At 44.1% G+C, this 22,334-nt stretch overlaps 1 protein-coding gene across 4 annotated transcripts; it reads left to right on the forward strand.

Annotated features, from left to right (window-relative positions):
• Positions 1-27: 27 nt before the first annotated feature.
• On the forward strand, positions 28-19,026 carry URB2 (URB2 ribosome biogenesis homolog). 4 transcript variants are annotated; one of them, XM_080616509.1, is made up of 10 exons: positions 28-143; positions 404-562; positions 1,744-1,920; positions 3,570-6,945; positions 8,857-9,017; positions 10,593-10,703; positions 11,613-11,855; positions 12,884-12,974; positions 14,158-14,297; positions 18,220-19,026. In XM_080616509.1, exons 2-10 carry the CDS (start codon positions 437-439, stop codon positions 18,415-18,417), a joined length of 4,623 nt encoding a protein of 1,540 aa, XP_080472635.1. In that variant the 5' UTR covers positions 28-143; positions 404-436; the 3' UTR covers positions 18,418-19,026. The 4 variants fall into 4 exon arrangements, 3 of the variants coding, with proteins under 3 accessions (XP_080472635.1, XP_080472636.1, XP_080472637.1); XM_080616510.1 differs by lacking the exon at positions 28-143 and adding an exon at positions 153-198; XM_080616511.1 differs by lacking the exon at positions 28-143 and having other exon boundaries at positions 331-562.
• The last annotated feature ends 3,308 nt before the right edge of the window (positions 19,027-22,334 follow it).

The following is a 22,334-nucleotide window of genomic DNA, read 5'->3' on the forward strand; positions in this document are numbered from 1 at the left end:
GCGAGCGCGGGGAAAGGGGGGGGGGGAGCGGGACTGAGGCCGCCCCGCGCGCAGGCGCCCTCCGGCCGCCAATGGGTGCGGGGCTCCCCACACACCGCCTCCCGCGATCGGCGATCGGCTGTGGCTGCCTGGCGGGGACAGAGGTCAGCGGGGTGGAGGGGAGGCGGGGAGAGTGTGTGGCGTGCGCCCGGCGGCGGGGTGAGGGCTGTGCCGTGCCGGGGTCCCGGAGAGGGGGGCCGGGGTCTGGGGAGAGGGAGGGAAGTGTGCACCGGGGAGCGGGGTGTGCCGGGCCTGCCCCGCCGAGGGGGAGGCGGTCGGGGTGGTCAGGCCGTGAGCAAAGGGCTGGGGTTGCAGGGCCTTCCTTCCGATGTGCTGCCTTCTCCTCATGTGAGGTTTGTTTCAGGCGTGACTCGCAGTCTTTGCCGTGCCGGTCCCCATGGCAGCCATCTACTCCGGGATTTACCTGAAGCTGAAAAGTGCCAAGACTTCTTGGGAGGATAAACTCAAGCTAGCGCGGTTTGCGTGGGTTTCCCACCAGTGTGTTTTGCCTAATAAAGAACAGGTTAGTGCTCTTAATGGTAAGCGGCGGAAGGGAATACCCAAAAAATCCCAGTAGTTAATTGCTGTTGAGGGTGAATTAATTCATAGAATCCAGACCTAGCTCTTGACTGTCCCTCGGTAGTTGTGCCAATATAGCTGTGATGTGATGTCTCTTGATTTGTGTGGTGGTAAAAATGTTTTCATAACATCATCTTTCAGGTAGTTTCAGCAGGAAGGTCTGCATTAGGGCAGGAAGAAAATCTTTTTTATAGAGAGGATAGTGCACGAATTGTGTCTCTGGGACAGCTGAAAAACCACTGCCTTCACAGCTGTCATTAACACTGGTTATTATATCCCGTACAGGATGCTCTGGTCTGATGTCTGATGCTTCTGGTCATGGTTAAGAGCAAAAAACTTCAGGGTGGGAGAACTGACTGCCACTAGATGTGTGTTTTCTGGTGTTCTGAACCTGTTGTGTATGTGCAAAGAGTGTGCTGTGGATTCATGGGCTTCTTTTTGGAAGGTGTTTTGTTGTCCTCTGCTTGGAACCCACCCTGTCCTCTCAAATTGTTTGTTTTGAGCCTGTTTCCTGAGGGTCTGTTCAGTGTTTCCCTGAGAGAGGGGTGTCTTGTGCTGCTCCACCAGCCTAGCAGTTTTGTGGGGTTCACCATCAGAGACCCATGTTTTGTTATTTCAGTTACTTGGAATATTAAACCTACACCATAATTGTATTTTTAAATCGGTAATTTAAATTAGCATGTTTCAGCCTTTTCCAGTTTGCACATAGTTAAAAGCCTAGGGCTGAATTTCTAGGTAGTAAATTTAAACATATGAAGAGGGGGAATGTGAAAAGAATACCAATTGTCAGAAAGTGAAAATCATCTGATTCTTTATGTTTTGATTTAAAAGACTGTATTGGCTAATCTGCATGGGCTGTCAGAATTATGCCCTGATGAAGGGGCCTTAGGATGTTGTCGCCTGAGAGCTGTTTTGAGTTGGTACAAGGCCAACACTGGATTTAGAATGAAGGCTCTTAAGAACTGCAGCCTACAAGGGTGAACTTCTCTGCTTGTTCAGAGCCTGTCCTGCTTGGATGCAGAGCAGTTCTCAAGGCACAGGTGTATAATTGTGAAGAGGTATTACTTTTGCGTTGTTTTCACATGGAGGTTATTAAAGATTATTTCTTTTCCCTTTTATTAACAGGTATTACTCGATTGGGTAAGCCATGTGTTGGTTACATACTACAATAAGAAACCTGAACTGGAGGATGAAGTTGTTGAGAAACTCTGGGCGTATTTAGACAACGTTATCCACAGTAAAAGGCTACAGAATCTCTTAAAGAGTGGGAAGACAATTGGGCTCAGTTTTTCAATTGCACAGGTAACTAAAACTGGGGATGTTTGTTACGTGCTAGATAGAAGTTTGTATTTTTTACAGTGTAGGACTCTTCCTCACAATGTCAGGCATTACATGAAATATGTAATAATTAATCTGATGGCGTTTAGGACCTCTACTAAAAACTTCTCTGTTTCTGTTCTGCAATGCAGTTTGTATTTGTGCAGCACTAAGGCAAAAAATGGCAAAGTGGTATAAGAATAATTTTCCTCTGTCTCTTTTACTTCTTCAGACTATCAGAGAGTGAACTGGTCTGAGTACTGCAATAGGCTTAGCTCCATATGTTGCTCTTCTGTATTATTTACTGCTTATATTGCTGTTTTGCCTGGAAGTCTTAGGGGGAAGGACTGTTTTTGCTCACAGTGGGGTTCATCAGTGTGTTTGGCTTGAATACTTGTGCACTGTGATGTGCTGTCCAGCAGACCAAGCAGCTTCTTATGATGACTCTGAGCAGTGGTGGCACTGAATTATTATTGATCTTAATCATAGCATTATTTTAGCCTCAGATGAAAGTGAATGGGGGAGACTTCAGTTACAGTTTAGAACTGAACCAGAAAGTGTAGCTTCTTATTCAGCTTCCTGGTTACAGAAATAGCCTTTAAAGACAGTGAAAATGACTGGGGAAAATGACGCTTTTAGTTGTAATCTGTTTGGAAGAGAGAGGGAGAAGATTGGCTTTACCTGCAGAAATCGAGTTGTGAGGTACAGGGAACTGGTTGGATGAATTCTGTTCTTCAAAGATGTTACATAGAAAGTGTGCCAAATTTAAATGTGGTTTGAGGGCGAACACCTGTCTGGCTGAAGTTTAGGTGACAAACCAGAGTACCTTAAAGACCAAGGACAGAGGTGGTAAAGCATCCAGTGCAAAGAATTTAAGGATGTCTTTTAATCCGGGAGGCTTGTGTTGAGGAGATGAAAGATCCACTGTGAGGTGTAAGGAGACAAATGAGGTTTTTAACTCTGGAATAGAGGTAGATTTGTAAATTGCTACTGAATTTGTTTGGTGAAAAGATTATCTGGAGGTGAGAAAACGGAGCAAATGTAAAGGGGATCAAAGGTAAATCAACACAAAGATTGAGAAAAGGAAGGGAAATGCAAGTATAAGTAAACAATTCTTTATATCTGTTCTTTACCCTCGAAGAGGAGAAAGAACCATCCTTCACATTCCACACATCAGCATAGGAAGCTCTCTCTTTTTCAGATATAAAAATGATTATTTAGTCATGGGCATTGTTACTGAATAAGCTTCCTGGATCAAAGGTGGGATGTGTGTTGTGTGGGGGTTTGTTGTTTGGAGCAGAAGTTTGGGGGCCTTGCAAAAAGGGACGAAATTTCTAGTTTTTCTTCCTACTCCCTTTCCACAGGATCAATTATTAGGATCAAGTATAGATAATCTTAGGCTGTTGCCAGTAGCAGTGGTACTGAATGAGGGCTTTCTCATTCATCCTGTGGTACAAACAAATGCAGGGACACCGTTCTGACCAGAGGAGCTTCTAGTTTGAGACCTCTGATGTGAGGAAACCCAGCGCCAGCTACTGGCAGCTCACAGAAGACGGTGTTGATTCATTATGATGAGCTTTATCTTTGTGTGCAAAAGTGACTGTTCGGTTTTTTTTTTTCTTCCTAACCTGTAGGTCATAAATAAGAGGTTATCAGAGGCCTGTTCTCAAAAAACACAGCAAAACATTGGCACAGTGCTGAGTTGCTCCAGTGGCATCCTTTCTACTCCTTCGCTCTCCATCATTTACACAGCAAAGTGCGAGCTCTTAGTTGATCTCCTCAGCAACCTGTCCAAGCTGGCATGTCAGCAGCTGGCTTCTGATGATGCTGTGGGCTCCCAGTTGTTCAGTGTCCTCCAGCTTACCTTTGCTCAGTACCTCCTGATCCAGAGGCAGCAAACTAACCCAAATCGTGTGTTTGGGCATGTGACAAGTCACTTGCTGCAGCCATGTCTGCTCCTGAGGCACTTGATGACGGTGAGGAGCTGGACACAAGCAGATGACAGCCATGTGCGTCAGCATCTGAGCAGGGAAATCCGAAACCAGGTAGAAACTTTGCTGCAGGCTGGGTTATTCCAGCCTGAGCTTTTCTCATCCTACAAAGAGGAGCTGCTGCCAGAACAGGAACTCCAGGAGAAGAAGAAAGGAGCTTTGAAAAACCTTTTGCTACCAGTCAACACAGTGCAGACCAAGCTGGGCAGTGACTTTTGTGAACCTGTCCTCCATGGAGCTGTTGTGGCTGGGTCAGTGTCATTGCTATATAAGCTCTTTCTGGACTCATACTGTAAGGCAGAAAACCACCTTGTGTGTTTCCACATGTTCAGCAAGCTTTTTGGCTGCCTCAGGCTCTCTGGCTTGCAGCAGGGCATCAGGGAGGATGTGCTCTCTCCTGTGGACTGGAGCACGGAGCTGCTTGCTTTGGAACAGCTTCTGAACTTGGTGCTTAGCAATGATATCTATAACATTGCCAGTGACCGTATCCGGCACAAGGAGGTGCAGTTTGGGTTTTACCGTAAGCTAGCACAGATGTTGATGAGGCACTCCCAAGCTTCCATCCCTGCTTGGTTCAGGTGTCTCAAACTGTTGATATCATTAAACCACCTTATATTAGAGCCAGACCTGGATGACTTAGTGGCCTCGGCTTGGATTGATGCAAAGGTCTCCGAGCTACGTACAAAGAAGCCCCAGGAGACTCTCATCAACACCGTGTTTCAGACTTATTCCAAGCTGCGACAGTTCCCACGGCTCTTTGAGGAGGTGCTGACAGTCATCTGCCAGCCAGCAGTTGATGAACTGAGGCTGCCTGTCTTCTCTGCTGGCCTGACAGTAAAGCTTCGTGAATGCCTCCTTGAACTGCCACCCAACCAGATTCTGGACATTTTGTGTCTCTTTGTGGAGAAATGCCAGACCCTTATCATTCCTGCCATTGAAGGATCGGTTGACATGTCCTTGAAGCTACTGTCAGTGTGCTCAGTGCTGCATGCTTTTCTGTTCAACATGAGATGCCTAGATGATATCACTCCTTCCCCTGTGGTCCTTCGCACTCAGAGTTTGTTGGCAAAGATGCAGAAGGGAATCATTCTGCCACTGATGGAGCTGCTGCAGGCTCCTAGGAGAGAGGAAGAGAAGTCAGACCTTTGGCTAAGAAAGGCTAGTGATTCTGCTCTCCTTCTTGTTTACACTTGGGTTGAAGTAGATACTTTGTTTGGTATTAGCTGCAGTAAGTATGTGTCTCCAGGAGCTGAAAGTGCTGATGCTGTTACTGAACCTGCTGCAAGGCACTGGGGGATTTCAGCTCTCCTTCCTGGTGTGGAGGAGCAGTGCTGGGACAGAGTAATGGAACTTGCAAATAGTTTTACCTCCACTAGTAAATACTGTTTAGAACTGCTGACACTTCAGAAAATGAAGATGATCTTAATGCAGAACAAAGCTGACCTACAGGCCTTGCAGCATGCTGCAGCTTTCATCCTAGAGTCTGGGAGATCCAGCATGAGCAGGGGAGAATTTGAACCATGGGATGGAGATATCATCGCAATAAGTGATCTCAACTACCCCACAGCACACTGGCACCTTATCATATCCAACCTGACTATCCTGTTGCCATATATATCCTTGAAAGATGTAGAGTACATTGCAGATCTGCTTGTAGAGACATTAGTATTGGCCAAAACTCAGGAAGATGCCACAGACCAGGAGCCTTCCATCAGCATTGGAAAGGTATCTCTTGGTTTGATGCATAGCTCCTTTCTCCCAGAAATGAAGGTCCTGCATTGTGCTTTTATGACCAGTCTTATTCATCAGTTCACTAGGGTGTTGTCCACTGCTGCCAGGGATTCAGTAGATCTGCCACTTCAACAGCTGTCTGCAGGTGACATCCCTTGGCATGAAGAAATCCTGGCTGGCTACAGACCTGTTGACCTGTTGGAAGCACCGTTAGAAAACAAACTGCCGAAGGATGAGGTCAGCCTGTCGTGGAAGACACTGGAGAAGGTTGCCCAGCGTATAGTATTGTTAGCAAAAAACGGCCGCCCGGTCATCCTGAAAGAAAGCCATCTAGAGAGCTTCTTGGTTTTGCTGGAAGTTGCTTCTCTTCTGAAATTAGACAGTCTTCTTCCCTCTGACTGTACCCGGTGTTTTCTGGTGCTGCTGTCCCTGATGGCCAATACCAGGGCTAGAGTCTCTTGCAGCAAGCCGTTACTGATGAAGTTTTTAAGCACCTGCTTCCATCTCCTGAGGTGCCTGCAAGATGGCAGGAACGTCAACTCTGTTCTTAAGGTGTTTCATGCCAGCGATGTTCTTGAGGCTGTCATGACCTCCCAGCTTACAGCTAGCAAATTCTTCACTGATGTCTTGACTGCTCCTGTTTGGGCACAGTATCTCCAAGAAGTCCAGGCCTTTTTGGAAAACTTCCTTCAGATGATTATTGAAAGAAGGCAAAGTGTGAGGCTGAACTTGGAAAAGTTCATGTCTTTCCTGGAGAGCTGCAAGCCGGACATTAGTGCAGGCCAAAGCAAAGGCTGCAGAAATGGGAATCCTGCGGCTGAGCAGTTACTGCTCATGGCATTCACCACACTGTGTCATGTTGTCACGCTCTACCTTCAGCAGCTGCCAGAAAAAAAGCCACACTCTACGGATGTACTGTCTGCTCTGTTGGAGCTGGTAGTTCTGCAGATGGACAGAACTGTTGAACAAGGGCTTCAGAAGAACACCCCGAACCAGCCTTTGTCTGTAGCATTCATACCATCTGTCACTACTCTTCTTAAAGCAGATCTAAGTCATGCTGTCCAGGGCTGGCAGAAGGAGCCCAGTGGGTTTTTGAAGCAACCCCGTATTAAACTGTATCAAGAGTTTTACTCGCAGATTCTGAAAGAGCTGCCGTGTGCAGGGGATAATCCGCAGTTCCTTCAGTTTTCGTTGCAGTTCCTGACAGTCTTCTGCTCAGTGCCAGAGCTGTATCCTGGAAAAGAAACTGCCGTCACTGTTGTTTTTGCTATAAAAAAGCTGCTCACTGGTATGAAAATTCCCTTTCTCCACTTCCTTTGATAATGTTGCAGCACAGAGGCGAGTTAAAAGCCATTTAGGAAACCATAGAGCTTTCCAAAAAGTCTGTATTGATTTACTTGTGTTAAAGCAGTAGGCTATTCTTTTGTAAATGCATAACAGGAAAATTTTCACGGAGGCAGTGTTGTGGTACCTGGAGCACAGCCACCATCTAATTTGGTAATGATCCTCTGGAAGATGTTAATAAATTGAGGTCCTGCATTGCTCATCCCTGTAGAGCATTTTGACAGTAACAGGAACATGGTAATGCTTCTGCATGTAGGGCTGAAGGTGCAGCGTCCTACTCATGTAGTCGGTATAGTAGGCACCACTGAAGCAGCTGATGTGGACTAGGGCAGATCTGCTGTGGCTTATCTGAGGATCTTGGAGGACCTTACGTTAAAATACTCATCTATTTTTGTACCTGATAGGCAAGGTTGTAGAACAGTGGAAGTCACCTAACTTAAGGATGCTGAACACCCATAATTCTGATAAAGGCTGTGGGAGTTTGGCTGATCAGTCCCTTTAGCCCCATCAGCTAAAGAGCCAGGACTAGAAATTACATGTAAAACCTCTCTTGCCAGCTGTGTGACTTAATGGCTCCTTTATGTTTGTTGTTCAGAACAAGAGGTGAACTGAACACAGCACAGGCATAACTGTTCTCTTCGACTTCTTCAGACAGTTGGAATTTCTCAGGCTTACTGCTAACATGCTCTAGTGCAATGCTCTCTAAAAAATAACGTGCATGCAGCCTCAATGTATGTTTATTTATAAATTATATGCATGTGCAACACTACTAGTACGCTAGATACGTTACAAAGCATGCACAAGATAAAAATGAAATAAATACTATTTTTACATTTCATTTGATTTATGAAGGCTATTTCATTTATAATTCATGCATCTCAATGGATTATCGTGTGCATACCCCACTTTGGAGGCTGCTGCTCAAGTGAACTACAGTCATAATGTCAATGTTATAGTCGTATTGGGTCGTTAGGAACAGAGCACAGCTCTCCATGGAAAATGTGACCTTGAATTTGCACAGCTGAGTTTGAGCTAAAACTTATAGATAGAGGCTTAGCCTGTCTCTTCCCTGGCCTGCATTTTGATCCTTCAGCATTTTGCAGGGTTCAGTGGGGGTACTGAGAGCCAGGATTTCACATTAGAACTAGAGACCAGGAGGACGTGTCGATTGCTGTAATTTTTCTGCTGACTTTTCTCCTGTCTCGTCCTGTACTTCACATTATTAGTGAAGACTGGTAACGTGCTTTAGCCTGGAGACATAATTACTCACTGTAAAAAGCTGTAAGAATTTCTGATGAATTAGTACAGTGTTTAATAAGATGGATTACTGATTCCTGTTGAAGAGCACTTTTGGCATTACCTATGGATACTTGTGGAACTAAAAAAAAAGCCTTCAGAATCATTTAAGATATAAATTAGTCTAGGACAGTCTACATAGTAATAATTGAGTAGGTGGGGAGTGTGACTTATGATCAACAGAGAGCTAAACTTGTCAGCTTAATGCTTTCGTGACATGTCATGGCTCTCTGGCAGGATCTATAGTAAAGCCTTGTGGCTTGTTTAGCCTACTGCCTTGTCTTGTGAACACGCTTTGTTGTAGTGTTTCCATACTGCTGAAGGCTTGCTATTGGTATGGTGACTGCTCTGCGACCCCTAGGGTAGGAAATACTTGAGAACAGTAGCTAATTGCGCTTGTGGGGAGGGAGGTAAAGGGAAAGCATGGGCCCTGTATGCATCTGAGTGTTAAAAAGGTGCCCATAGAGCTATTCTGAGCTTCAGTTCACTCTGTTTTTACCTGTGGAAGTCCTTGTCTTGGGAATTGATTAAGACATGTTTATGCCTCTCGAATATGCAGGTCCTCCAATCACAACCCAGGTGATCCATAGTATGGAGTTGGAGCTGACAGAGGTGCTTGTCCAGCTGCTGGGAAACTGCTCTGATGAGGAGTTTTATACCATAATGAGGCTGGTGCTGCAGGGACTTGAAATGAGGAATGTTTGGCAACAGAAGGCTAAAGTAAGGCATGAGCTTAGTTTGTTGTCAATTTCTTTCTTCAGTTTTCTGTATCTTGAAAAAAATTTCCTTGGCTGAATGCCATCTGATAAATATGTTTCCTCCTTTATGCTTCACTTTCAGTGGTCAGGTCAAATTAATTTACATGGCTATGGCTTGATGACTGTGGTGATATGTTTTGGACATAGAATCATATAATGAATTGGGTTGGAAAAGACCTCAGAGATCATGTAGTTCCAACTCCCAGCCACGGGCAGGGACACCTCCTACTAGACCAGGTTGCTCAAGGCTCTGTCTAACCTGGCCTTGAACACTGCCAGGGATCGGGCATTTACCACTTCTTTGGGCAACCTGTGCCAGTGTCTCACCACCCTAAAAAATTATATATATTTTTTTTTCTCTGTAAATTGAGAGAGGTGGAAAGATCATGGAAACAGGCTGGAAAACTTTCTGTCCAGCTTAAGGACTCGGCAGTGTTAATTCCGTGTATTGTCAACAGAAGTCACACAGCTGTGATGCTAAATGCCACGCTGGATTCCTATAGAATCATAGGATAGTTAGGGTTGGAAAGGACCTTAAGATCCTCAAGTTCCAACCCCCCTGCCATGTGGAGGGACACCTCACACTAAACCATGTTACCCAAGGCTCTGTCCAGCCTGGCCTTGAATGCTGCCAGGGATGGAGCATTCTTTTTTAATACTTGCTGATGGGAGTGTTTTCTCAACAGATCCTAGCAGCCAGTGAGTTTAACCAGTGTTTGCCTGTGGCTCTTCTTAACAGGGTTAAAGGCACTTGCAGAAATACTGGCATTTTTAAGTAAAACCAAAACTGCACCAGTGCTTTTGGTATTTGTCTCTATAAAGACTTTTAGTCTGTAATAACTAGATACCACTCAGTAGCTTTTTACATAATATGCCTTTTTCCAGAGCAGCTTAAGCAGCTGTGGTGACATATGGAACACTTTTGGCAAAAAAGCCAGTTGTATCCTCCATAGAAAGCTCGATGACTTGAGAATGAAACTTGGATTAAACTTGGTGATTTATCTGGCTCTTATTTGTTAGAAGTAGACATGAATATGTCTGAAATAGACATGGATATATCCAAGTCTATCTGGAATTCTTATACTGTGAATATAATTCCTGCCACCTGAGTGTAGTTTGTAGTATGTTTCTTTTATCAGTCAGCAAGTTAAAAAAAAACAAACCCTTCTGCCAAATACAGCATTCTTGGTGTATGGTGTACTGGTGTCCCTGTATTTCTTCTGCTTCCCTCCATTACCTAGTGGCAGCTGAAGGCTTTCCTTTCTTCAAAATCGCCTAAGCCTATTTGTACAGTAAGTTGATTCTAAAATAAAGGTAGCATGCAGTACATTTGGGCCAGTGCTGCTCAGCATATTGAATTTTGTTAAGTTGCTGCTTGCTTCACAGTTTCCAAAGTGATGTGTTGGTGAGAGGACTTGCATGTGTCAACGCTCTGATAATGCTCAAAATTGCCACTGCCCTTGAAAGAGCAATTCTATACTTGACAGGAGCCAGTGCATCTTGTACCTGTGACTGATCATCAATCTGCTTTCTGCAGGAAGTATTGTCAGCTGTTATGCTAACCAAATTGTTGCTCAGCTGCCCATTAAGTGGAGACAAAGAGAAAGCTTTCTGGTTTGCCAGCCCACAGATAATCACAGCTTTAGCTGTAAGTATCTTGTTATTATAACTTCATTACCTACCCCTTTTATTTTTTGGAGTCTGTAGTGGCTACATCTAACATGCACAGAGGCATGCAAAAAAAGTTATGATACTAGCCAAATCCACACCAGATTCACCTGCACTTTTGTTTTTTGGCCTAGACCCTTTCTCTCCTCCTTCCTTAAGTAAATCTGTTCCCATAGTGCAGTGTTTAGGTCATCCATTTCTACTATCATTAATTCTCTGGGACTGCACCAGGTAATCTGGAGCTTGGGAGAAACTTCTTAGGCTGCAGAGAATAGAGTCTGAGTCTCCTGTCTTTCCTCCTGTCCAGAGGAGAAGGTAACTGTCAGCCACATGTTACAGCAGGAGTCCACAGCAGCAAAACAAGAAGAAAAGAGTACTCATATTAAAACAATAATAATATAAATTCACTGAATTATGAAGGGGAAATGAAACTGAAAGTAACCAAACCCAAGTTTCCTGTCCTTCATATGTACAACATACGAACTTAGTGATGGGGGGGGTTTTTTCTTCTCTTGTAGTGATGGTGTCTATTGACCAGAATTTGTCTAAGGTTGGCCTTGCAATGCCTGGGACTCGTGAGCATGCACTTTTTGCCTGTGTGTAACAGAGAGAACAGCATAGTGCACTCATGTGAGGAGGTGCAAAGAGGTGCTGGTTGTCAGGGGACTGGGGAGTAGTTCCAGTTCCACACTCTCATCAATGCTCACTTGAAATGCATCATAGTCACCCTCACCCAGGGTGCAGTTGCACAAAAATGGTTAAAGTGCAAACTGTCCCTGCCAGTCTAGTTATATGGACTCAAGTGAGAGCACAGTGGCTTTCTGGTGTGTGAATAGAAGTCATAGGTGGCTAATACACTCCTCCTTACCTTTTTCTTGTCTTCTTGTAGATGCAAACCAAAGAGGCCTGTCAGGACCAGTCACTGATTTCCACCATAGTCATACCTATTCTAGAGACTGTAGCAGCTCTGCTAAGGCAAGGAGAAGGGGTTCTCATAAATCCACACCATGTGGCATTGGCATTCAGCATTCTCCTAACAGTCCCTCTTGATCATCTGAAGACAGAAGACTATCGCGGTGTCTTCCTGGGAGTCCATGAAGTGCTCTTCTCTATTGTGCAATGTCATCCAAAGGTATATCTATGATGGGGTGGGAGGAGGGGGGAAAAGTTAGAAACAACCAGCACAGGGGCCTGTGATGACAAATTTCTTTTAACAATGGTTTTGAAATTTGTTCCGATAGTTTGAAAGTGCCTTGTATCAGTTGTCATTTAAAAGGCTGAGAATCTGAACATCACATAATTTCAGTTGCTCTCCTGCTTTGATTTATGCCTGCATTATTAGTCTTTGGCAGCAGATTGCTTATCAACATCTGATGCTAGATTAGAAGAAAACTTTCCCTTTTTTAATGATGGATTTCTGGAAGCACAGATGGCTCAGGATCTAGGACCTCATTCTCACTGGAGATCAAGATTCTGCAGTCCTTTAAAAACAGGGCTTAGACATGTTAGAAGTTGGTGACCTTCAAACATTGTACCATCCTGGTGTTCTTGTCAGCCTTCTGGCATGGCAAAGTGAAGTCATGCTAGGAATATACGGAATATGCAGGCAGAGGTGGAACTAAAAAGGAAAGGGGCCTCATGCATTTGTATTAGGACTGAGAGTGAAGAAAGTGAAAGATGGGGAAATGTCAAATTCTAAAAGCAATTCAGTACGTATTGCTAAAATGCCCTTACAAAAACCCTGTGGTAGAAAGCTGCCTAGCCAGGCTGTTTTCACACAGTGATCTGTAGTGTTACTGGACCCTGTGTTCGGTGAATCTGTCTGGCTGCACAGGATCTCTACCAGCAACAGCAAATTCCCTAGACATTAGGGTACTGAGTCAAATGCTGCTTTGGAGAGATGAAGTAACTCTAATATAACATTTACTTGTTATTTATATTTGCATATGGCCAGGACTGCAGTTCTGTCCCAGGATTCTCATGTGCGAGATACTGTGTGGATGTGAATGAAAAGATCGTCCCTGCTCCTGACAGCTCTATAAGCTATATAGTTTTCTTCACAGGAGTTCATCTCCCTCAGACTATGGAGTGGTGTACCTCTACCCTCTTCACTCTGTTTTACTACGTAATCTCAGATGTTTTTATTTTGTGTCTTTGCAGGTGCTGGTGAAAGCAGCACCATCTTTTCTGAACAGTTTCCATCGTCTGGTTGTTTCTGTCATGCATGAAGGACGTCAAAAAGGAGACAGAGGTACCGTATCTTTTCCACTTTTGCATTATATGTACACACTGTAATTTATATATGTTCTAGAAGAGGAGATGCAGAACAAGGTAGTCTGACATCAGAAGCAAAGTCCTCAAAACTTAGCTGTGGCGCTGAAACTGTTAGCTCTCTCTGTCTTTTATGTAAAATTGAGGATGAGGTTTGTACTATTGTGGGCTTATGAAGGTAACTCCTGTGGAGCATTCAGACAGCACTGCTTTTGATGATTAAGGTATTCTCCACTGCCTGGCTGGTAAGTGGACAGGAACTAGTAAGGCTTGTTGGGCTCTTCCTATCAACTCGTGTGCCTGAAAGCATGGTGGCTGTGAACTCTAGTGATACATGCTAATATGCCTGAATTATAGCCCCCGGTCAGTCCTACTAAATGGAGTCTCCTGAAACTGGAACTATGTTTACTCCAGACCTGAACTGTCACCATTATGCTAAGCATAAAGCCAGAACATTACACATATCTCAAGCATCAGCTGGGATTAAATGATATATCTATATGTTCGAAATGAAGGAAAGATGGGTGCCAGACTTTGAGATTTCGCTTGTTTCTGCAATATGTTTACATAAGGCAAGGGTCACGGGAAACTTACGGATATGTGGCATCCTCAGGTTGAAAAAAGTGCTGTTTATCCTTGCAAGATTGTTCTATTTTCATAACGGATCACGTGAAAGTGGCTTCTGCTGCTATATTCCACATAATAGAGCTCTATTATTATAGATCTTTCTTACTATGCTGTTTCTAAGAGTGTCTTAGTAGACATTCTAAGATATGTCTTCTGATTTTCTGTAGAAGAGAATGCAATTTTCCTGTCTCCTTGTTCCCTCCTCCACAGTGCTAGTTAGGACTGAATCATGGAAGGGACCATAGCTGCTGTTTTTAGCACTTCAGCATTTATAACATACTTTCTGCCTTGCGCTGCATGTGGAGTTGGACTCAGTGTGCTCTTACAAAATAACCATTGTAAGAGATCCATATGGTGTGTTGTGGAGGTGTGGGGGCCTCTCAGCTATAGCTTGATAAGAAAAGAAGATAAAGTGGGCATATTGGTGTTGGCTTCATGTAGTTCAAAAATCATTTAAGACTGGGTGATTGTTTGGGTTATTTCCCTAGGTTTTTTTAAGCCTCAAATACCAGGCTGTAATTCTCTTTCTGTTTTAGGCAACACAGATGAGTTTGAAGTTATACTGAGGTGTGCACACTTGTTGGAACGGATGTATACTCATATAGCTGCAGAAATGGAGGACTTCACTGTGTTTTCTGCTTTCATTGTGGCTCAGTATGTGACTGAATTGCAGAAGGTAACATGTTCTCATACGTCTTGAAAGTGCCGTGGTATTGTGCTAGCTTTGGAGTTCCTGTTCCAGAGGCAACTGTGTTAAGTTTTATAAATTGTGAAGTGAAAAACGTTGCTATGTCTCATGGGGATACAGGTTTGACTGAGACTCGGTTATTTTGAGCAAGAGTTCCTGAGAACTTTTTTTACCCAGCTCGGGAAAAGTTTCTAAAGGTGTGAGCTGTGTTTCTTCTAAGGCAAAACAATGCAATACCTATTTACAGAACTGCTTTGCTTTTCTGTCGTGTTGGGTGTTGCTTTTTCTTCATCTAGTGGTTAGGTTCTCCTAGCTAGTCTCAGTTGTCCGGGACTGATAGCAGTTAGGGCTCCATCTGGCAAAGTAATGGAGAAAACTTCTCTTTGAAAATGCCTTTTAATCCAGTCTAAATGAGTAAGTGAACAGAAAAAAATTGTTCCCAACCTGGACAATTGTAACCTTCTCAGTAATTCTCGTTTGGAACCAAAGTTATCATTCCAGTCCTTACTAAAAAGAGCTGTCCTTGCTATTACAGATGCCAGAGCCAGGTCAGTAGCTTCTCACATTCAGACCTAAGTTCAAATTGTTGTTCTGTTCAGCCTAATGGATTTAGATATCACCAGAGTTTGAATGCTTTGTGTTGCAAGTACCTGCAAATTGATTATTTGGGGCTCTGGCATGGGCTGAGATACAGAAAGGAATTTAGTTTTTGTTTTTAGGCTCTTTTACCACAAAAATATCCTAACTGGTGCTGTGTTTCTGAAAGCTTATGGTATAACCTGTGTAACTAACCATGAAGGTTGTTACTGAGCTTAAATTTGGCTGTCTTCTCTATTGCCTTAGCCTGTCTATTGCTTGACATAACCTGGGATATATCAGGTTTTAGCCATGTTATTTAGCATTCCAAATAAGTTGGTTAGTGTTTACATAGTAAACATAGTAATTCAGGAAATACTAGGGACAAATTACTGTTAAGGCTACTTCTGCTCTATTTCACAGTATCACAGTATGTTAGAGATTGGAAGGGACCTCAAAAGATCATCTAGTCCAATCCCCCTGCCGGAGCAGGAACACCTAGATGAGGTTACACAGGAATGTGTCCAGGCGGGTTTTGAATGTCTCCAGAGAAGGAGACTCCACAACCTCCCTGGGCAGCCTGTTCCAGTGTTCCGTCACCCTCACTGAGAAGAAGTTTCTTCTCAAGTTTAAGTGGAACCTCTTGTGTTCCAGTTTATACCCATTACCCCTTGTCCTATCATTGTTTGCCACTGAGAAGAGCCTGGCTCCATCCTCATGACACTCCCCCTTTATATATTTATATACACTAATAAGGTCACCCCTCAGTCTCCTCTTCTCCAAACTATAGAGACCCAGCTCCCTCAGTCTTTCCTCGTAAGGGAGATGCTCCACTCTGCCTCTGAACTCTGTAATCTGTTCATTGCTGGATGTAAGTCAGAAAGCCTGACTCAGATCATCAGATGACCTTTTCAGGTTGAAAGGACACTTACCTCAGTATTAGCAGGAGTGCAAAGTCTCATGAGACTTCTAGGAAAGTTTTGTGCAATGCTTTCAGTGGGAAATGGAAGGTGATGGATGATAGCTGAAACCACAGATCAGTAATGTATGCATGGAACCTTTGGGCTTAGAGAGGGGAATTGGTGCGTGAGCCACCAGACACTGTGACAGTTTTCTGTCTGACAGAATAGATAGATCACAAATAGGTGATGATTTATTTGCTCATTAGACTGGTGAGAATTGGTGGATATCAGAGGAAGGAGAGGCCTCAGCGTGCCTGTCTTAAGAGGGGCACTGCACATCTTTCATGTTGTGCTGCAGAGGGAGAGAAAAACTCTTTCAGCCATTCATCTTGTCTGAGTCCACATCAGTGGCTTTAAGCCTGTGTTCTGAAAACCCTGGGGGTCCATCAGAGGTAACTATGAAAAACACGTTGGTAGATTTAAATCTGTATATGAGGATCTGCACACTTACTGGAACCCTTTTAAGGGTGTGCAAGCTAAAACTGGTGAAAGCTGCTGGCCTAAACAGTTGCTTACTCCTGAAGTAGTTGAGTAACAGTTCCCTCAGTACTTCCTCTTTGTACCAGGAAATAAAATATCCTTGTGAATTATTTTGTGTTAATCTAGAAAGACTCCTTGCTGGCTTGGGTGGCATCTATAGCCTCTTTCATACTGTTGACAGTGCTTTTCCCTTGTTGTCTATGAACTGTTGCTTAATACAGCAATAGTGAAATACCTCTTCACATTTTTAATGTCTCACATCAAGAGCTCTGTAGTGGTTGACAGATTGGTTGTGCTAACTATATAGACCATAAAACACTTACTAGCATAATTAACTGCCAGCCAGTAGTGGCAGCTGTTTAACTCTGTGATTCTGCTTCCCATAGTGGTATTGGAGGGTGTTTATAGAAACTGCACTGCAAAGCAAGAATGGCACAAATAAGGCATGGGTCCAGATTAATTTGTGAAGTGAGGGATGCAGTTCCATTAACTGCAGCTCTGAGGTATCTGCTTATCCCAGGTGGGACATCTGGTCCATCTTGTCAATAGCTGTGGGTTTTCCTGTCCTTGTTCTCTGCGGTCAGTTCTCTGCCTTAGGAGGGGAGATCACAGCTCAGTGCATTCACTGGGAGTCATGAAGCTCAACTGTTCTGTTAAATTAGCGCATGACGTAGGGAGAAATAACATTTGTTATAACCAGCCAATAGATCAAATAGCACAGAGGCGAAGAACGACAACCTTTTGGACACGCAAACTCTTCAGGGTCACAGATCCAAAGAAATGCTTATGTGCCTTAATGCCTGCTATGTGTTTTTCTCAGCTGTGTTAGCAGGTCTAATAAAATATATACTAGCTGTTTTACATTTAGGGCAGGAAGAGAGCACGAGTCTGTCACAGTGATTAGAAGTGCACTTCGTTAGCACTAAGTTTATTAGCTGCCTCAGGAAGAAAGAAGTCTGAATTTTAATGACAGCTTTTTATGTAATTTTCGTTAGGCCTAGAGTGCAGCGGCTTAGGTCTGGAGGCATAAAGTGAATTGGGGATTCAGAGAAGATAAGACATGGTTCTGTGGCAAAAATAATGTGATGATGCCAGAGGCCAGCACTGTTTCAGGCAGTGAAGTATTTAGCAAGTGATTTGTGAGCACAGGACAGATTTCAGTTAGCCTGGAGCACCAGAGGACTCCAGAGTCAGCATGTATGTTCCTGGTTGTAATGGTGGTTCTGCTGGTTTCTGGGTTGGGCAGGAGTAATGGCAGGAGCAGGGCACTGAGTCCTGAGTCATTCGTTGTATTCCTTCAACTCTGCATGACTTCAGGAAAGTACCTGCTTCCTGAAGTTAAAACAGATCAAGGAAGTGCACATCTCCTGAGCTTCTTGAATGCGCCTATTATTAAGGCTTGTACATTGAAGTCCTCAGATACAAATTGTCAGATAAATAACAAGTTGTTAAATGATAAGTTAAAACTGATTGACTGCTCAATGTAGCCTAAAGGAACAGCTCATCTGAAACTGAGACTTAGGAGCATACAGCTAATATGAGACATACAGAATCTACTGAACTGTGTAATCCAGCACAAGTATTTTGGGTTTTTTTAATTACAATGTTTCTGCTGAAGGGATTTAATGTGATACCAAGATGATCAGTACTGATGTGTGTAGTAGCAGCACTTCTGTGGGTTTTATTGCAAGGGGCACGTTTGTTCTGCAAAACAAGTTTGCAAAGATCGGGAAAATACTGCACCAAAATCTTGGATTTTATCTAATGGGCTGTTCCAGATGGTGTGATGCACTGGATGACACGTTGTCAGCATTCCATCTATACTGACTGTGGAGAGGATGTTTTCTTGCCTTTTTGTCTTCAAGCGTAATGCAGTTTTGTTCTTCTTCTAGGTGACTTTGCACCCAGCTGTGAAGAAACATCTCACAGAAGGGATATATCACATTCTTGACCTTTGCATTGAACGGGACATCAAGTTCTTAAATACGTCACTACCAGCAGGTGTAAGGGAGGTCTTTAAGGATCTGTATAATGATTACAACCACTACCACAAAGCAAGAAAACACGGGGAGGAAAAGTACACTGCATGATGATTCCTGCCTGGTGCTACGTCATCAGTTGTGAATTGATCTTGCAGTGCTCAGAAAATCCTCAGTTGCTGTTTGGTTTGGGATGACTAGTGAGATCAAGTCTGAAGAGGGTCCTCTAAACATGGATTGCACCTATCACTGTACAGCCAGCCTTCAAATGGAAAAGAGGAGAGTAGGGAGGGAGGATGTGCTTTAGATCTGGTCCTGCTGGACCTCTGCTGGCCCCCAGTGAACTTGCTGGGAGCCCTGGGGAGCTTGCTGCAGCTTGGTACCAGCTGTCAGGCTTTAGGCTTTAGCACTGCATGGTGCTTTTTCCTCTGGAAGCAATAGTCTGGTGTAAAAGCCACTGGGGGTTATAACTCCTGCACTCCCTTACATAGTAAGCAAGATTAAAGCACTCAAAGTGCTTATTTTTGTACCTGTTGTTTTACATTTTGTTACTGAAGAAATTTGTGCAGTAGGTTACTGTACAGAACTGTGCAAATACAGTAAAACATTTGAAAGCTTATATCTCTTTGCTTGTTTGGTTTTGCTCTTCAGTGTCACCCTGGGCAACCTGGTCTGACCTATTGAATTTCCTCCCCAGCTGTATTATCCGGTGATCTCATGATAATCAAAAAGACTGACTACTTAGATCTCTGGTCGATTTACTGTCATTAAGCAATTACACTTAGTCATCTGGTCTGTTGGTCACTTTCAGTGTACATTTTTAGCCTGTTAATTACCAAGACCTATCTGAGACCTTTTTGATCTAAGTTGAGGCTTGTTGTTTTGCATTCACTTTAAGAGCAAGCCCTGGGACTTACTGCAGCTCAGCTGACAGTAATTTAATAAACTGTGGTAAATTAATCACATTTGAGCCTGTAAGAAGCTTTATCAAACAGCTCCCTTTCATTAGCTAAACTACAGAAGTTCCTTGAAAATGATAGAGACTAAAGATGTAAACTCTTATGTAAGTGGTAAAACGATATTCACATTTGCACACAGCTAGTAAAAACTCAATACTCTCGTGTGATGTGTGCTTTAATCTACAGGTAGTGCATGGGCAAGGAAGACTAGAATGTGGCTTACCACTTCTACTGGTTCCATCTGCCTCATAGCAAGATCCAGAGGATGAGGTCTGGCTCAGGCAGAAGGCTCCACATGGCGCAGGGGAGGGAAGCGAGCCAGGCTGTGGTGTGCGGAGGCAGGTGGAGCTGGACCTTGGGGCAGCCAGGGCAGGAGCATGGCATGGCTTGGCTTGGCAGCTGCTGTCTAACATAAAGCCCTTCATGCTCATCTTGGCGCTGTCCCACTGGCTGTGGCCTTGGCAGGACGCTTCTGGTACATCACAGACCTCCACTGGGACCGTGACTGGGGTGGAACATCAGGTCTCAGGTGGCTCCTGGGCAGTCTTTGCCTTGAGCCCTGGGGCAGCTACCTCTGCAGTTCATGTTGGTGCCTGCTCACCTCTTCCAGCTTTGCCATGTGGAGCCTCCTGTGCTGGCTAAACTTCGTCCTTTGAACTGGAGATGATCCTCCTTACGTCCTGAGCAGTAGGCTTGGAGAGGAAGCTTTGACGCTCTGCAAACGCTGTTCAGAAGTAGCCACAAGAGTGGTATGTTACCAATGCTGTTCTAGCTGCAAATGCAAAGCACAGCACCAGGTGGACTGCTGCAAAGGAAGTTAACTCCATCCAAGCTGGACCCTGTACACCACTGTGCCATTTCTGTATTTTATTTCAAAGTTGAAAAGCTGATGTGGGCCAGTGTTGGGAAGGGCAGTTACTGCTGCCCCACCAGGCAGTGGGACAGAGAAGTAGGTCCCAGAAAGGAAATGGGTGTAAGCTGGGTGCAGCCCGATGGACAACAAACGGAGGGGGTCTCCAGGGTGAAGGCAGTTAATAGTGTAGTAAAAGGAAGGAAGGTTATGAGCACTGGGAGATGATCTGGAAAGAACAGTATAAAAAGGAGCGCTAGGTTTGGAGCGGGGGAGGAAGGAAGTGAGGTAGCATTTCTGGCGTCTAAGTGTCAAGGCTCCCCTGATGTAGCCATATGGTTGCAAGCCACACACATAGCTCAAAAGCTTCTGAGTGTAGACCACAGAGTAAATAACAGCTTACTCATTGCTTTAAAGGAGATAGACTCTTTGAGTTGGTATGAGTTTTATTTCATTAATACGAACTTTTAAAGTTTTTATCAATATTAACTTCTTGGCTTGGAAATGAAAACAAGTAACTGACGGGGTAATGGAAATAACAACCTCCTACTATAACAGGGACACAGTGCTTGAATGAATGAAAACTTGAAACCCTGCCACATTAAACCTTCATTTCAAATATGCTGTGCAACAGCTACTTGTCCCCAGGCCTCCCTCCTCCTTCTCCAGGCTAAGCAGCAGAGTTCTGAAACACAAAGCAGCGTTTCTATGTGGAAGTTACAAAGGGGTTAAAAAGAAGACTGTGTTTCACTTGCTAATCCTAGGGCTTTGTCCAAGAACTGCTCTGGGTTGGTTTTTTTTTAAGCTAGAATAAATTAAGTCACTGGCAGAGGACCACCTGCTGAGAAAGCAGGCTTTGTTTTACCGAGTCCATACCAATGTGGGTGCAGTGCTCCTCTTTGGTCACACGGTGGCGTCATCCTGCAAGGGTACAAAAACACCCTCTGAAATTGCAGTTTTGGAGTCCCTTCTCCTAGACTGGGTTCGTTTAAGAGCTCTGAGCACCAGGAAGGTGAAAGTTTTGGAGGAAGCACCGTATCAAAGCTAAAGGACAGCATCGAAACCTTTGTTTCACTCGAGTGTTAGAGTTGTGCAAGTGAACCTAAAAGCACAGTCCTGCACACAATCTTGGCCAGACTTCCAGCTGTTGAACCAGTGCATCTCTTCCGAGAGCTTCTCTGGCTGCTGCTGTGCTAACAGACATACATCCTGTAGGCAGAGTTCACAGGCTGGGATATCAAGGTCCTGTGCTGGTCCTGTGCTGGCTGTGCTGCACAGGCTCAGCCTGTGTCTCAGCCCGTGTTATTCGTGTAGGGGCAGTGCTCAAGTCTGCTGTGCCAAAACTGACTCAAATATAAAGTGAGAGACAGGATGGGCAAGAAGAACAGTCATCGCTGGCAAAGATCATATTAGGTTTATTTGTCCCTTGGTTTTGTGTAGCTGCTGTGAAAATCAGCTGATTTTTCTACTTATCTGCAAGTGGGGCTTGATATTTGAGTTACCTGCTGCTGTGGATAGAAATGCAAGAAAAGATGATGATGTAAGATGGCAGAAATTATTTGTGAGGTTAGAAAGAAATTATTTTTCCTGTTCATATCTGCTGGCAGGAGACAATGTACTGAGTACTTTCCTTCGAGCGTGAAATGGATCAGTAATTTCCTATTTGTATACTTGATGTGGGTCCAGGGCTGCTGGATAACAGAAGGCTCCTTCTGTAGCTTCCTTTATGGGTTAAAACATAATAGCATGAATAAAGAGTACTTTGAGAGCTCCCTATATCATTATTACTGAACCATTAAATATCTACAGGGGTAACAGTTTGCTGATGATACCCAATTGAGTGGGGAAGTGGGCACTTTGGAAGTGAGAGCCACCTTGCAGGAATACCTGGATAGGCTGGAAGAGTGGGCTAACAACAACCTTATGAAGTTCAACAAGGAGAAGTGTAAGGTCTTGCACCTGGGAAAACATAATCCCTGCACAGGTTGCAGGGCTTTACTCAGCTAGGGAGAAGCACTGTGAAAAGGGACCTGGGGTCCTGGTAGACAACAAGCTCAGCATGAGTGAACAGTGTGCTGTTGCACAAAGAAAGCCAACAGGATGCTGGGTGCAACAAGGGCATCACCAGCAGAGATAAAAGAAATCATCCTGCTCTACTCAGTGCTTGTCAGGCCACAGTTGCAATAACTGTGTTCAGTTTTGGTTCCTGCTATGCAAAA

The sequence above is a fragment of the Psittacula echo genome (assembly GCF_963264785.1).
Source record: "Psittacula echo genome assembly, chromosome: 4".
NCBI classification, from domain to species: domain Eukaryota; kingdom Metazoa; phylum Chordata; class Aves; order Psittaciformes; family Psittacidae; genus Psittacula; species Psittacula echo.

Bases quoted from the DNA above. Each gene is read 5' to 3' on its own strand.
- URB2 (XM_080616509.1), top strand. From the start codon at position 437: ATGGCAGCCATCTACTCCGGGATTTACCTGAAGCTGAAAAGTGCCAAG. The intron at 1,921-3,569 runs GTAACTAAAACT...CCTAACCTGTAG, and splicing joins TCAGTTTTTCAATTGCACAG to GTCATAAATAAGAGGTTATC. The intron at 6,946-8,856 runs GTATGAAAATTC...TCGAATATGCAG, and splicing joins TATAAAAAAGCTGCTCACTG to GTCCTCCAATCACAACCCAG.